Genomic DNA, 15989 nt, shown 5'->3' with positions numbered 1-15989 from the left:
GTAAGTTAATAAATGAGGATTGTGCAAAGCTGCCGTTAAGTAGCATGCCTTTGTGAAACAGGAGGACACCAGTATGTAGGGCCGGACAATATGGCCAAAAGGTTTATCACAATATTCTATTAATATTGATTGTAGGGCTATTCAATAACAATATATATCGATCGATAGACCTATATCGATGATAGAAAAAAAGGTTAAATAAAAAGTTCAATAACAGTTTTCCCTCCTTTTACATTCTAGCCATGTAGGTTAATACTACAGTCATTAATCCTCCCGACCAATCACAAGCGCAGACTAGAGAGTGACACGGGAGTGGATTTTCACTCCTGTCCCGTCCCACTCCCACTGAAAACAATTGTGTCCTGTCCCAATCCCGGGCCAGAGTAGAAAAAAAAATCCTGTCCCGCTCCTGGTAAAATTACTCCCACTCCCATCCCGCTCCCACTCAGAATGACTCCCGCTCCTGCCCTACTCCCATTCTTGTTGTCTTCATTAAGTTTTCTGGAAATACATTAAACCTGAATGTCTATGAAGGGTCAGTTAAGTTCCTGTTTTAGCTGTAGTAAAGGCCAGTTAAAGTAAAAGGAATAATAATAAATAAAGTAACAAACACGGAAACAGACCATGCCTATCTCAGTTGAATAAACAAAATGTACAATGTTGCTTTTTACTAATTCATTAAGTAATTGTTTCACATGAACAATGAAGTTACTTTTATATTTCAAATTGTTGAAACTAAAGAATAATGCACCGAGAAAGAGATCTATACTCAGTTGAGAAAAAAGTGCATAAAGGCATTACTGTCACAATTTAGATAATGTACCAAAGTGGTTCAAAAACTGTTTAGTAAAAAAAAAAAAATTTTAAAAAGTTGACTATCATTCAAGCATATTAGTATTTTTCCATTTGCAATAAAATATCCACAAACTAATTAGGGTTTACTATCAGAACCAATACATTCATTGAACATTTAACACATTCTTAGACAGATCTCTCAACTTTTATCAAAAGTTAAAAGTGAGATTATGTTAATTTTCGGGGATGATGCGGAGCTGGAGGCGGAGCTAACTGGACCCAGGAACAGCCGGTCCAGTCGGCTCCGTCTCATTTTTACCCGACCAGACATGGAAGTAGATGTGTTTTACTTTTGTTAAATAGTGAAACAGAAGTGTTAACACATTGTTCAGTTATTGGGTTAAAACAGAAAAAAACACAACTGTTCAGACAATACTAAATAAAATAATAAAGTAGTTTTAAGTTATTGGCCGTATTATTACACTGTTGCACATTGGGAAATTAGTCCAGGAAACACGTTTTACAAGCAGGTACTGAGTGTTAACACCGTGACATTCAACTCTCGTCAAGTTTGTTAATATTTGCAACTTTACAGTTGCGCTGTGAGTTTAATAAATAAGTCCTTACTTTTGACTTTGCGTTGCCGATCCAACTTTTCCAGGTTGAGTTCGTCACTAGCGGTTGATTCCCCCCCCCCCCCCACCCCTCCTCCCATTCTGTTTTTTAAACGCTGGCGGAAAAAATAAACCGGATTCACTGTTGCCTTCTGGGTCGTGTAGTTCTTTGACCTGCATTATAGTTTCGGTTTCTTGGAAAAAAAAACTACAAAATGGCGGCGGCAAACCTACATTTTGATTTTCTATTTTATTTAATCTTTTGTCATCGATCCTAGTTAATTGTACCTGTTGTTGGTTTACTCCCGCTCCCGTCTGCTCCTGTTGATATTTAATCCTGTACCGTCCCAATCACGTGATATTTACTGATGTTGACTCCCATCCCGCGAGATTCCCGTGGGAATCACATGACCCGCGGGATTCCCGAAAAAATGTCAGTCTCTAGCGCAGACCCAGGAACCTTCGTCACCAAGGTCCTCCCCCTTCAAAGAGTTCAGAGAGCACCATTCTATTTTTTAAACTTGCAGATTTGGTAAAAAGTTGGTTGAATAAAGGGTTGAGTTTGAATTCGGTATCTGTGTCTATCTAACAGGTTGCTAAGCAACAGCATAAAATGGCCAGGGCTGCACTTAAAATGTATGTTTTGAATTTGTTGATAAATATATCGATCAGTATTTCTTTATCTGATTTTCTTTTTCTTTTTTTTTTCTTTCTTTTTTTTTCATATCGTCCATCCCCATTGGATCGGTACAATATAATTACGATACTGATATAAACAAAATAAAAGCCTCAAGAAAGTCTACCTAGAATGTCACAACAGATGCCTGTACAAACTTAAGACAGTTATTTTGCCATGTTTATAAAACTCCAATGGACTAACATAAAGAATGATGCAGCCACAGCTCTGTTGATCCATCCATTCCCTTAGCTCTTAGTAGTAATGATTTTATGGGATTCTTCATAAATAAAATTGATGCCATTAAAAATAAAATAATTGGCATCCTCCCAAACATGATTACCTCGTCCTCAGTAAGTGAGGCAGCATTGGAGGAATCCTTAGAACCTGCGCAGTGTCTGAACTGTTTAAAAGCAGTAGAGCTTTCTGAGCTATCTAAAATTTTAGCTTCATCTAAACCTTCTACCTGTATGTTAGACCCAATCCCAACCAAGTTGTTTAAGGAGGTATTCCCTCTGATCAGTGGTCCTATTTTAGACATGATTAATCTATCCTTAGTAAATGGATATGTACCACAGGTTTTGAAAGTAGCTGTTATTAAACCTTTACTTAAGAAACCTTCTCTTGATCAAGATGAGTTAGTAAATTACAGACCTATATCTAATCTTCTTTTCTTATCTAAAATTCTTGAGAAAGTAGTTGCTAATCAACTTTGAAACTCCTCAAGTAGGTCATTACTTTGTAAATGTTCACAGTCAGGCTTCAGAGCTCATCATAGCACTGAAACAGCTCTGGTGAAGGTCACTAATGATATTCTCATGGCCTCAGATAATGGACTTGTGTCTATACTTGTCCTGTTAGATCTCAGTGCTGCGTTTGATACAGTTGATCACAATATTCTCCTACAAAGACTTGAACATACTGTAGGGATTAAGGGGAAAGCATTAGGCTGGTTTAAATCTTATCTGTCAGACAGATTCCAATTTGTTCATGTTAATAATAAATCTTCCTCAAACTCTAGGGTCACTTGTGGAGTACCACAGGGTTCAGTCCTTGGACCAATTCTATTTACTATATATATGCTTCCGATTGGCAAAATTATCAGACAGCATGGGATTAATTTCCACTGTTATGCTGATGATACTCAGCTATATTTATCCATAAATCCTGATGAATCCAATCAGTTACTTCGACTGCAGTCATGTCTTGATGACATCAAAAGCTGGATGACTTTAAATTTCCTGCATCTAAATTCTGACAAGACCGAAGTTGTAATCTTTGGGCCAGAGTCCTCAAAAAATAAACTTTTTAACCAATCACTTAATCTGGGTGGCATTAACCTGGCCTCTGGTAATAAAGTAAAAAATCTTGGTGTTATTTTTGACCAAGACATGTCATTTAAATCCCATATTAAACAGGTTTCCAGAGTTTCCTTTTTTCACCTCCGGAATATCGCCAAAATTAGAAACATTCTGTCCAGGAGTGATGCTGAAAAACTGGTCCATGCATTTGTTACTTCAAGGCTGGACTATTGTAATTCAATTCCACAAAATGCAGTTCAAAGCCTTCAGCTGATCCAAAATGCTGTAGCAAGAGTTCTGATGAAAATCAACAAGAGGGATCATATTTCTCCAATTTTAGCTTCCCTTCATTGGCTTCCTGTTAAATCAAGAATAGAATTTAAAATTCTTCTTCTAACGTATAAAGCCCTTAATAATCAAACTCCATCATATATCAGAGCTCTGATTACCCCGTATGTTCCTAACAGAGCACTTCGCTCTCAGACTGCAGGTCTGCTGGTGGTTCCTAGAGTCTCTAAAAGTAGAATGGGAGGCAGATCCTTTAGCTATCAGGCTCCTCTCCTGTGGAACCAACTCCCAGTTTTGGTCCGTGAGGCAGACACCCTGTCTACTTTTAAGACTAGGCTTAAAACTTCTTTTTGACAAAAATTCTAACTAGTGGCTCATGTTACTCTCAGCTACCTTTATAGTTTTACTGCTATAGGCTTAGGCTACTGGAGTATATCAGGATCTAATTTTCTCACTCTATTGAGTTGTACTGTTCTTCAATTATGCATTATGTGTTGTCATTTCTGCTTTAACTTTCTGTTCTCTCTCTTTTCTCTTCATAGTAGGTACACCTGGTCTGGCGTTCTGTTAACTGTGACATCATCCAGAAAAGACGGCTCACTCGCTACTACCATCTAATGTAGAACAGATTACTAGATCAATGTGTGCTTCTGTGCTTTTTTGTTTTTTTTTGTTGTCTCTGTTCTGTCTTCTGTAACCCCAGTCGGTCGAGGCAGATGGCCGTTCATACTGAGCCCGGTTCTGCCGGAGGTTTTTCCTTCCCGCTAATGGGTGGTTTTTCTTCCCACTGTCGCTTCATGCTTGCTCAGTATGAGGGATTGCAGCAAAGCCATGTACAATGCAGATGAATCTTCCTGTGGCTCTACGCTTCCCCAGGAGTGAATGCTGCTTGTCGGGACTTTGATGCAATCAACTGGTTTCCTTATATAGGACATTTTTGACCAATCTGTATAATCTGACCCAATCTGTATAATATGATTGAACTTGACTTTGTAAAGTGCCTTGAGATGACATGTTTCATGATTTGGCGCTATATAAATAAAATTGAATTGAATTGCAGATATCAGTGTAGACGTTTATCAGGATTTGCTGAACTGCTTTTTCAGAAAGCACTGACCCTCTACTATGAGATGACCTAATGCAATTAGAATCTGCCACTTTGTGTGTTGATTTGTTGAAACTACTGAAAGTAGTGATAGACTTTGTTGTAAAAAAAAAAAAACTGTCTGCTTTTGGAATTTTGTCAGCACTGGCAGGTCTGAATAGACACACAAAACCACTTCGGTTTTAGATTTAAGCACTTTATTTAAGACTTAAGCTTGTGCCAATCTTTAGCTCTTGTTTTATGATCAGATCATACAAAGTCTGAGATTTCCTGTGCAATTTGTCCTGAATTTGTTTAGGCGTTGCCTCCAGATGCTGGCTGCTGGTCTCTTTCTTCCTGGCTCTGTTGGTATTACTGACCCTTGTGAAAGTGGAAACTTCAGGGTGCACACAGTCATGACTCTGGAACAGCAGGTATATGCTTAATCCTGAGGATTAGTGTAGTTTTATATTGAGGATTTATGATTTAATTTTGTCTTTATATGGCATTCTGATAATTTCCAATTAAGAAAAATTAAACCTGCATACAGAACTGTCCTGGATACAATTCTGCACCATAGCACCTGAAGAAAAGTTGAAACATGGTAGTGATAATAATTCTGTGTGTTACTTCAGGACATGGTGTGTTTCACAGCCCAGACATTGGTCAGAGTGCTTTCTCATGGAGGTTATAGAAAGATCCTCGGCCTGGAGGGAGATGCCAGCTGTAAGAAAACTTTTTTTTTTTTTTCGTTTACCGTCCACTAAAAACCAGCTAGAGTTCTGATTTAAAACAGATCATTACAAAATGCCTTTCAGTTTGAATTTCCCCATTGGTTGACCAAAATATATTCAGATGTATGCACATGAAGCTTTTGCTGCGGTCATACTGTGGCTTTCAACACTTTAATGTAGTCAACATTAAAGTTTAAAGATATAATCCAGAATGTTGAGATGGGAGCACTACTGACTGCCTTTAGCATCACCAGTCACCATTCCACATCAGCAGCACTAGAAATCAAGAGCTGTTTCCAAATTCACTATGTGGTCCTAGGTTCAGGATGAGTGGCCTGCAGGGTTTTTTTTGTTTTTGAAAAATGTTAATATTTTAGTTTCTTCTCTCAACCTTTTCAATATTCAGTTGGATGTTTCATATTTAATCACAACTCTGAACTAAAGATTGAATGTAAAATTTCCCAGACCTGGCTGTTGAGATGTCTACATGGGATGGTGTGATTGTCACTCCGTCAGAGAAGGCATATGAGAAACCCCCAGAGAGGAAAGAAGAGGAGGATGAAGCTCTGGAAGAGGGAGGGGATGGAGAGGATGAGAGTATGGAGACCCAGGAGTAAGGAGGTAAGAGCAACTTGATATATTGCTGCCAGAGGTGGGCAATCTGGCTTCAGGCCTGGTTTTCCTTCATCCTGTTCAACCAGGTAATTTTTATCCCTTGCTCCATCCAAATACACTTAATTATAGCTCCTAGTTCCTGTTCCTTGACCTTTCATGGGGTCAACAGTAAGAATTAGGGATGGGAATCGAAAACCGGTTGCTGTTCAGAACCGGTTCCGTGTATTCCAATGCCGTGGCGCCGTTTGGCAGCTCGCTAAACGATTCTCTTTTCGATTCCGTCGTGCCGCGGCTCTTAGCAGCACGTTAGCACAACGGGTTTTTTTTACGCAAGTTACGTCACATTTTATAGGCAAGTTACGCACGCGCCGTTCAGTAAGCACGTGTGCGTAACTTGTGCACGACGTGACCAGGCTTTAAAGCGAAACAAAAAAAATGCCGCCCCATTGGGGGAAGCGGTCGAAAGTTTGGTTTCATTTTAAGGAAGAGAACGATGGCAACGAGGCGCTTTGCAATCATTGCAAAATGGCATATACATCCGCGGGAGGAAATGGATCCAACAGGCAGAAACACCTGCACACACAACATGGCATACAATTTAATGAATGCTGTGTTTTTGATTCTTTCCAGACAGAAGCTAAAGTTACGACCAGCATGGAAGGCAACTCTGGTGGTAAGTAGCTAGGCTTCACTGGCTGGTTCCTAGTAAATCATATGCCATTTCTGGAAATAAACCAATTTCCTACCTCTCTTTGGGGTTATTAAGGGAGTGTGCCTTTCTCATTAATCCAGCCCTTCATTGCTAGCATGCTTAATTATAACTACTGGTAGCTGGAATTCTTACATGATTCTAGCTATTGCAGTGGATGTAACAAAACATGCTACGAAGTTGCTCCGCAGTTCAGGGAGCGAGAGAAAGGTGATGCTTGTTTATTTAAATCAGGGGGAGACGAGTTTATTTCCTAAAATTGTACAGTAATTCTTTTTCATTAAACGGATGGCTTCTCTGTTAGATTTAGATGACTGAGGTTATCTAAAGAGAGATTAATAAGCAACTGTCACAACAAACTTACATTTTCTTGTATTCTAAACAACTCATCTACTTTATTTAAGTTTGGTCTTATATTCCTTTTTTTATTTAAACAAATATAAATGTTACTCCAGTTGCACATTTGCTATGGACATTTTGACCTTGTTAGTTTGCAAGGTCGTGTGATAGTTAAGTAAACAAAGTTGATGCTGCTCATCAAACTGTTCTCCTTTTTTCCCCAAATTGGAATCGAAAAGGAATCGAATCGTTTCACAGAATCCATAAGGGAATCGGAATCGTGAAAATCTTTACAATTCCCAACCCTAGTAAGAACTCTATCATTGAGAGGAAAGGAGCTTCAGACGGCTGTCGATTTCAGAAAGCCTTTAACTCTGAAGTCATTATGTGACCGAAATGCACATGGATGATTCTAGTCAAATCTGTGTCTACAGCCTTCTGAAAATGAACTACAAAGTGCGTGTTCTCATCTCTCTGGACATTTTCTTTGATTTTCACGAGATGGTCTTTGGTTATACGTCATGTCACACTCACGGATTGTGGGATACCTTATAGCTCCTTAGCACCAGTAAGGGGTGTCGTGAAGTTCCTGCGCTAAACTAGCTGTGAGGGGAATCTTACAGGTTCATTTTCCTACCTCCTTCCGTACTGACTACACTATTCAGACAGCACTTATCGTGGTGACCACGCACGCACTTCAGCTTTGGCTAAAGAGTCCTTACTCAATAAAGGAATTCAGATGTCTACTGCTGTGAAGCTGGAAATGCAAATGGTTGAAGCTAATCTCTGGAACAGCTTTTTACTTTCTGATGCTGGATTCCCCCGCCGCTGAATTTAATAAAACCTGCAAGAACCCTGTCATATAAACAAACCACATGATCTGCTTTTTAATCCCATATCCTTCCAAAACACAACCACAATCAAATAAGTTTAATAATAAATAGTCCAGTAATAAATTCAAGAGTTCTCTTTGGGTGAAGCTATTCAATAAAACTTCAATGTCCTTTTGTAAATAATAAAAGAAGTTCAGCAAAATGTCCTTGGGGTGTCAATAAAACAGTTTTGTCAGATATAAGCAATATAAACGCTGAACTGCTTGCGGTTGATCGTAAAGCCATATGTTTTTACAATGTTGGGAAAAGAAGCTCGATGCGTAGAAAGAGCTAGAGAATGGGGAAAATGCATATTTCAACAAAAGTGGGTGAAAAATGAGGAATTCGGGACATGTCTGCAGGCTGTCAGCAGTAAAGATGACGTGTCTACTTGCGTGCTCGACCTGATCCTTCCACGCTCAACACCAGCTGGTTGTCGCTGGATTCTGTCTGTGCGCTTGTGACTTCAATAACTGTCCACCTCACCAGCCAATCACAGACAGGTTTCTTTCCATCCAATCAGAGTATGGCTTGCAAATGCTGCATTCAGATGGATTAAATCAAACTGCTGCATCTTTTAGCAAACGTTACTAAACATAACGGTGGGATTGAAGAAACAACAATAACCAATAAACAGTTTAATATTTTAGGCTAAAATATTTAGTTTAAAATAATTCCTTAAGTTACTAAGTGAGGTGTGAAAAATGTTTTGGTCTCTTTTCTTTCCAGCTTCTGGGAGGTGATGCAAATGTTTCTTGTGATCATAATCATCATCATTTAAAGAGCGCTTTAACACGAGGTAAAACAAAATAACATCTAATAAAATGACTTGGGTAAAGACTCAACAGTTTAAAATAATAATAATAATAATAATAATAATAATAAAAACTTTATATCAAACATAAGAGAACCAGCCGGCACAGCAGAAATACAAGAACTAAGAAAAGTTGAGAAAGATAAAATCTCAGTAAGGTTGAAGGCCAATGAGTAAAAATAGGTTATAAGACAGGTTTTAAAACTGGAAAGCAGAGTGGCCTGTCAAATGTACAAAGGTAAGTTGTTCTATAACTTAGGGGGACCCAATAGAGAAGGCCCTGTTCCCTCTAAGCATCTGGGCAGAACTGAGAATGACCGTAAGCAGTTGGTCAGCAGACGTGAATAAGCAAGCAGGGTTGTAAAGGTGAAGGAGAAGCTCATTTAAGCAAGGTGGGAAAGCTGTTTAAAACCTTAAAAACAAACAGAAGTTCTTTAAACTAAATTCTAAGATAAACAGGCAAACAGTAAAGGGAGGCCTTTGCTTTGTTCCTTAAATGATTAAAATGACTTAACTGAGGTCCTTTTTTGACTGTCAAGTTTAAAATCACCGTCCATTTTAAAATTGAGGTTCATAAATTGGGGCCAAGCTTTCATTCTCAGGATGTCTAAATCAACAAGATCAACACTTCTTTGGGTGTTTCAGCTGGTATATTTGACAATTAATGATTTGCAAAGACAAAGTGATTTGAGTTTTGACGTTCTCCTCGTCATTAACTTTATCTCTTTCTATAGATTCTCTTTCTCATTCAATTCAGGACTTACCATATGCCTTATTATCTAGGCCTATATTGAAAGACCTACAGTAAAGTAATGAAATGTTGATTCTGGATGTAGTGTAGGAATTCCTTCAATATAAACCAAAGAAAATTTTACATTACCTGCCAGAAGCCGTAAAAAACTTACAACAGTATTTTCACACCTCACGTAGTAGCTCAAGGAAATATTTTAAAATTGGTAAACGTTTCTGATGGATTTTTGGGTAAACTAAATAGAGCAGTGTTACATGTCATTGAGCAGGGCAAACATTGAGAGTATACCCACTTCTCCAGTGACCACTACACCACTGCAGACAGCCACAGATCAACTGTAAGGGGCAGACAACGGCTAACAATGTCAAGTTACTTTTCTGTAACCAACGCAGTCACATCCGCATTAGCTACCGCAAACAGCACAGCAGCAGCTGGAGCAAGCTCTACTGCCACTAATGTAGGAAAATCAGACGGTCTTCGAACAACATTTGGATCCAATGCAACACTGCATGCGGAGGTGCTCTGGTGTCTGAACACAGCCATCAGTACCCATGACTCTCCTATATCGATCGATAGATAGATGTAGGAGAGTCATGGGTCATGGAATTAAAATTATTTCTAAGAGCATTAGGCATTAGTTACTCATTCCTGTATAAACCCTGTAATTGACATAGGTCGTAGCAGCTGTCACACTGGGATAGTCTGACACTCAGATAGTTATCGCAGGTTATCTTTATTCGGAGGGCCCTAACAGCCGTCCTTGAACCTGTCACACAGTGCGCCGTAAGACCGCAGAGTTTTCTCCACAGCCGAAGACATTTGGCACTTGGTCTAACCATAATATTTACACAAGATTATTTTATGCTGTTTGTGTACTATCAAAGTTGTGTTCTGCTGCAGAGTTACCAGTCATTATAAATCAAGTTAACTGATGGTGTCTTAACCCCAAAAAAATGACCTTGTTTTTATTGCTGTTCTTCTGTCCACAGTGAACTTTGCTGGGCTTAATAAATGTGTGGTATTCTGAAGAACCCACCAAAGGAGCTGCACTGGAAGCCAGACCTTTTTGAAAATGTAACTTTAAAAAAAAAAAAAAAAAAAAGTCCTTTTATAATTATGTCTTTCTTTTCCTTGTTTTTTCTCCCTTTTTCCTGTTCTCCTGTTTTTAGTTCTTTGTAAAGGATGAATAAACAGTTTTTGTTTGGGTTACGTATTTGTGCATGAAGCAATCAAGTGTAATAAAAATAGCAGAGCAGCTGTTTACTGCATCATCAATAACGGAAGTGGGTTTTCTCTAAAACAAAACCCTGAAGAAAAATAAATTCTAAAATCTCTCTGCATGTCTAACAGTTGGGGGACCCATAGAAAGTTGTCATTCCTTAGTGTCACCAAGACTAGGCTTTTAGCAAAGTAGGAATGTGTGGGGTAGGAAATAATTTGAATGTCAATAAAATACAGAAGGTTATCTGGACAGGTTCTTTGTTGAAATATTTTCAAGTGCGAGGAGGACGGTGACCAGTTCTACATCGCGGAAACAAAACAGCCACTGGTCAACAGGATTACCCAGAACAGCAACAACATCAAGCCAAGATTCTGGGGTTTACACTCATCTGCAGGCCAGAGGTCACTCTTTCAGTGAAGATGTTCTCATTTAAAGGAAGCCATTTTTGTGAAGAAAACCTGGTGTCGTTAAATGTTGTGGAGGACTCCAGATCCATTTGTCCGCCTCTGTTATTGTGAGCCTGACTCGGCTCTCAGGAACCATAATTTTCCATCAGAGTACTAACGATTGACTTGTGACTGAACACCATTCTGAAATAGCCAGTTCTTCACCGTAGTACCTCAGCTGTCACAGTAATGCTGGCAGCAAGTTCTCCACTAAATTATGTAAAGACCTCTTAACTTTTATCGAAAGTTAAGTGAGATTATGTTAATGTTTCAGAGCGCGGGCGCTCTGAAGTTAAAGTTAGCTGAATAAAGTTAAGACCAGGGGTGAAAACAGTTTTAAGTTCTTGCTGGTATTTCTACGCTCTTTATTTTTTTCAAGAATGGGGAACTGCTTTTCAAATTTAATCTAAAGTCCCACTCATGCAGAGTGTTTCAAGGCTACATTGGCTGCCTCCTCTCATCTCTTTATCCCGTCCCTTTGGGGTCAGATATAATAAATACTTTTTTTTTTTTTTTTTTTTTTAGACAGATGACAGACCTTTGACACTAAAAAGGAAAATAGTTACTCTAAAAATAAACTCGACTGCATTGCAGAAATCAGGGATGTCAGACATCTCTTACACCAGAACAATACAGAGGCTGAGTTAATGTAACGCGTGCAAGGGATTAAATGGGGGGGGGGGGTGCATAAATGAAGACTAAACAGCTGGAAGGAAGAAGAATGATGGGTTTGGGCTAAAGCCACCAATGTTGCAAGTGCCTTAAAATTACCCTTAAAATGTGTACCTAAATTACATGTGACTTACGTTATGTGCACCTGAATTCAAGTAAAAGGCAACACAAGCACGCCTTGTAAGACTTGAGAATAATTGACATAGAAATCGAAAAGTTTCTGGCACAGCTTCAAATACTTTCAAGGTGCATGAAGAGGGTAAATTCAGCAACACTTCAAGATTCAGGAGCAGACTTTGACAGACCATGGTGACCATGGCGCCTGCAGCGCAAACGCAGGGAGAGATAAGACTGCGGTCAAGTGAGCCCTCACTTGATTTTGTTGGTCTCGCAAACACTAAAGATTACGGCAGACTGAGACTACTTTTCAAAATAAAAGCAGTATGTTCGCGGTGTATCAATCACGTGTTTTCACACATATTTACATATATTAAAAATGTTTCCATGCTTAATGCAATACTTTATGTGACACTCTTTAGCCTAAAAAACTCTCAAAACACTGTTTTCTTTTACAGCTGACTACTTTCACCTACATATGACAGATGATGTTCTTCAGAACTTATTCATCAAACTGCATCTACATCATTTGTGTTTTAAAAATAAAGGCATTTAAAAATCTCTAGATTGACTAAATTTTTGCTGTTTTATACTACCATGCTGCATGGTAGCAGAACACCTCCAGATGTGGCTCAGTAAGTTTCAGCACAAAACTACACTACACTACTAAACTACAGCAACTAAACCGTAGATAATCAGTGGATGCAACCACTTCAGCATGATAGTAGAACACCCCTAGATGTGGCTCAACAAGTTTCAGACAATTCTGATGTGGAATTACAAAATAAGAGCTAATTGAAATTGCTATATATTAACCCATTATTAACAAAGTTGCTGTAGCTCTAGCACCTAAACTGTAGATAATCAGTGGATGCAACCACTTCAGCATGACATTAGAACACCCCCAGATGTGGCTCAGTAAGTTTCAGACAATTCTGATGTGGCATTTCAAAAGAAGAGCCATTTGAAATTGCTATATATTAACTAATTATTAACAAAGTTGCTGTAGCTCTAGCAACTAAATTAGATAATCAGTGGATGCAACCACTTCAGCATGATAGTAGAACACCCCCAGATGTGACTCAGAAAGTTTCAGACAATTCTGATGTGGAATTACAAAATAAGAGACATTCTAATTCTCTATATGTAAAGTGATTTTGACCAAAGTTGCTGTCATCATTTAGTCACTCTGAACCAAGTTGTTGTCAATTCAATTCAATTCAATTTTATTTATATAGCGCCAAATCATGAAACATGTCATCTCAAGGCTCTTTACAAAATCAAGTTCAATCATATTATACAGATTGGGTCAGATTATACAGATTGGTCAAAATGTCCTATATAAGGAAACCAGTTGATTGCATCAAAGTCCCGACAAGCAGCATTCACTCCTGGGGAACCGTAGAGCCACAGGGAGAGTCGTCTGCATTGTACATGGCTTTGCTGCAATCCCTCATACTGAGCAAGCATGAAGCGACAGTGGGAAGAAAAACTCCCCATTAACGGGAAGGAAAACCTCCGGCAGAACCGGGCTCAGTATGAACGGTCATCTGCCTCGACCGACTGGGGTTACGGAAGACAGAGCAGAGACACAACAAGAGAGACAAACAAGCACAGATTGATCTAGTAATCTGTTCTACATTAGATGGTAGTAGCGGGTGAGCCGTCTTCTCTGGATGATGTCACAGTTAACAGAACGCCAGACCAGGTGTACCTACTATGAAGAAAAAGAGAGAGCGCAAAAAGTTAAAAGCTGAAATGACGACAGTCATTTCAATGTAATACAATGCAAAACTGGAGAACAGTAGACTGAAGAACAGTAGAAATCAGTAGAGTGAGAAAATTAGACCCTGATGTCCTCCAGTAGCCTATGCCTATCACAGCACAACTATAGAGATAGCTCAGGGTAACATGAGTCACTCTAACTATAAGCTTTGTCAAAAAGGAAAGTTTTAAGATTAGTCTTAAAAATAGATAGGGTGTCTGCCTCACGGACCAAAACTGTGAGTTGGTTCCATAGGAGAGGAGCCTGATAGCTAAAGGATCTGCCTCCCATTCTACTTTTAGAGACTCTAGGAACCACCAGCAGACCTGCTGTCTGAGAGCGAAGTGCTCTGTTAGGAACATACGGGGTAATCAGAGCTCTGATATATGATGGAGATTGATTATTAAGGGCTTTATACGTTAGAAGGAGAATTTTACATTCTATTCTTGATTTAACAGGAAGCCAATGAAGGGAAGCTAAAATTGGAGAAATATGATCCCTCTTGTTGATTTTCATCAGAACTCTTGCCGCAGCATTTTGGATCAGCTGAAGACTTCAAACTGCATTTTGTGGACTTCCTGATAGTAAAGAATTACAATAGTCCAGCCTTGAAGTAACAAATGCATGGACTAGTTTTTCAGCATCACCCCTGGACAGAATGTTCCTAATTTTGGCGATATTCCTGAGGTGAAAAAAGGAAACTCTGGAAACCTGTTTAATATGGGATTTAAATGACATGTCTTGGTCGAAAACAACACCAAGATTTTTAACTTTATTACCAGAGGCCAAGTTAATGCCATCCAGATTAAGTGATTGATTAAGAACTTTTTTTTTTTGAAGACTCTGGCCCAAAGATTACAACTTCTGTCTTGTCAGAATTTAAATGCAGGAAATTTAAAGTCATCCAGCTTTTGATGTCATCAAGACATGACTGCAGTCGAAGTAACTGATTGGATTCATCAGGATTTATGGATAAATATAGCTGAGTGTCATCAGCATAACAGTGGAAATTAATCCCATGCTGTCTGATAATTTTGCCAATCGGAAGCATATATATAGTAAATAGAATTGGTCCAAGGACTGAACCCTGTGGTACTCCACAAGTGACCCTAGAGTTTGAGGAAGATTTATTATTAACATGAACAAACTGGAATCTGTCCGACAGATAAGATTTAAACCAGCCTAATGCTTTTCCCTTAATCCCTACAGTATGCTCAAGTCTTTGTAGGAGAATATTGTGATCAACTGTATCAAATGCAGCACTGAGATCTAACAGGACAAGTATAGACACAAGTCCATTATCTGAGGCCATGAGAATATCATTGGTGACCTTCACCAGAGCTGTTTCAGTGCTATGATGAGCTCTAAAGCCTGACTGAAACTCCTCAAGTAGGTCATTACTTTGTAAATGTTCACATAGTTGATTAGCAACTACTTTCTCAAGAATTTTAGATAAGAAAAGAAGATTAGATATAGATCTGTAATTTACTAGCTCATCTTGATCAAGAGATGGTTTCTTAAGTAAAGGTTTAATAACAGCTACTTTAAAAGCCTGTGGTACATATCCATTTACCAAGGATAGATTAATCATGTCTAAAATAGGACCACTGATCAGAGGGAATACCTTGTCAGATTTTTGGCTTTGAACTAAAACCCCACTTCCCCCACATCCTTCCTATTTTGGGTTAAAGCTCAAACTAGCTGGGGTTCTAAGGACCTCTGAATCTAACGAGTATTACCCTGTTTAGAATTCCTGTGAGACCTTTTCAGCTAGATGAGTAGGATACGACTGACCGGCTAACCACCTTCGTCCTAGGGCCACACCCTTCTGCAGTGGACAGGTCAGGCAACCTTAGAAACAGCATTAAGCAATTTAACAGATTAGAAATGAATATTAAATCAACGTCCTATCTCTTATCTAAGGCTGCTTACTAATATATTTAGGAGAGGATTTTAAATTTTGAGGAGCAAACCGACCCGAACCTCAGATGGAAACTTATAGTGGCTTTGATTGCTGGATAAGGAGTTGTTCAGCCGAACAACGGGCCTTCTCTCGATGGCAAACCCGATGTCCCGTTGATGCCCCACTCACAAAGACTCCCGCCTGGAGCCCTTTGCCTTGATGTCCGTGCCTGAGGTGCGTCTCCTTGGCTTGAGAGGTTGGTCTAACTGCAG

General features: G+C 39.0%; 1 protein-coding gene across 2 annotated transcripts in view; it reads left to right on the top strand.

The window, feature by feature from the left end:
• Positions 1 to 11063, top strand: part of ilf2 (interleukin enhancer binding factor 2) — a 36417-nt gene extending 25354 nt beyond the window's left edge. The window contains exons 12-16 of one of the 2 annotated variants that reach the window (XM_036145623.1): positions 5078 to 5192; positions 5394 to 5484; positions 5958 to 6113; positions 6738 to 6780; positions 10582 to 11063. In XM_036145623.1, the coding sequence (XP_036001516.1) occupies positions 5078 to 5192; positions 5394 to 5484; positions 5958 to 6109 (358 nt within the window). In that variant the 3' untranslated portion in view covers positions 6110 to 6113; positions 6738 to 6780; positions 10582 to 11063. The remainder of the gene's footprint in view (positions 1 to 5077; positions 5193 to 5393; positions 5485 to 5957; positions 6114 to 6737; positions 6781 to 10581) is intronic. The other variant, XM_036145624.1, reaches the window with a different exon arrangement.
• The last annotated feature ends 4926 nt before the right edge of the window (positions 11064 to 15989 follow it).

Source organism: Fundulus heteroclitus, chromosome 13 (genome assembly GCF_011125445.2).
Source record: "Fundulus heteroclitus isolate FHET01 chromosome 13, MU-UCD_Fhet_4.1, whole genome shotgun sequence".
NCBI classification, from domain to species: Eukaryota; Metazoa; Chordata; class Actinopteri; order Cyprinodontiformes; family Fundulidae; genus Fundulus; species Fundulus heteroclitus.
This window is presented reverse-complemented; position numbering and strand designations above follow the sequence as displayed.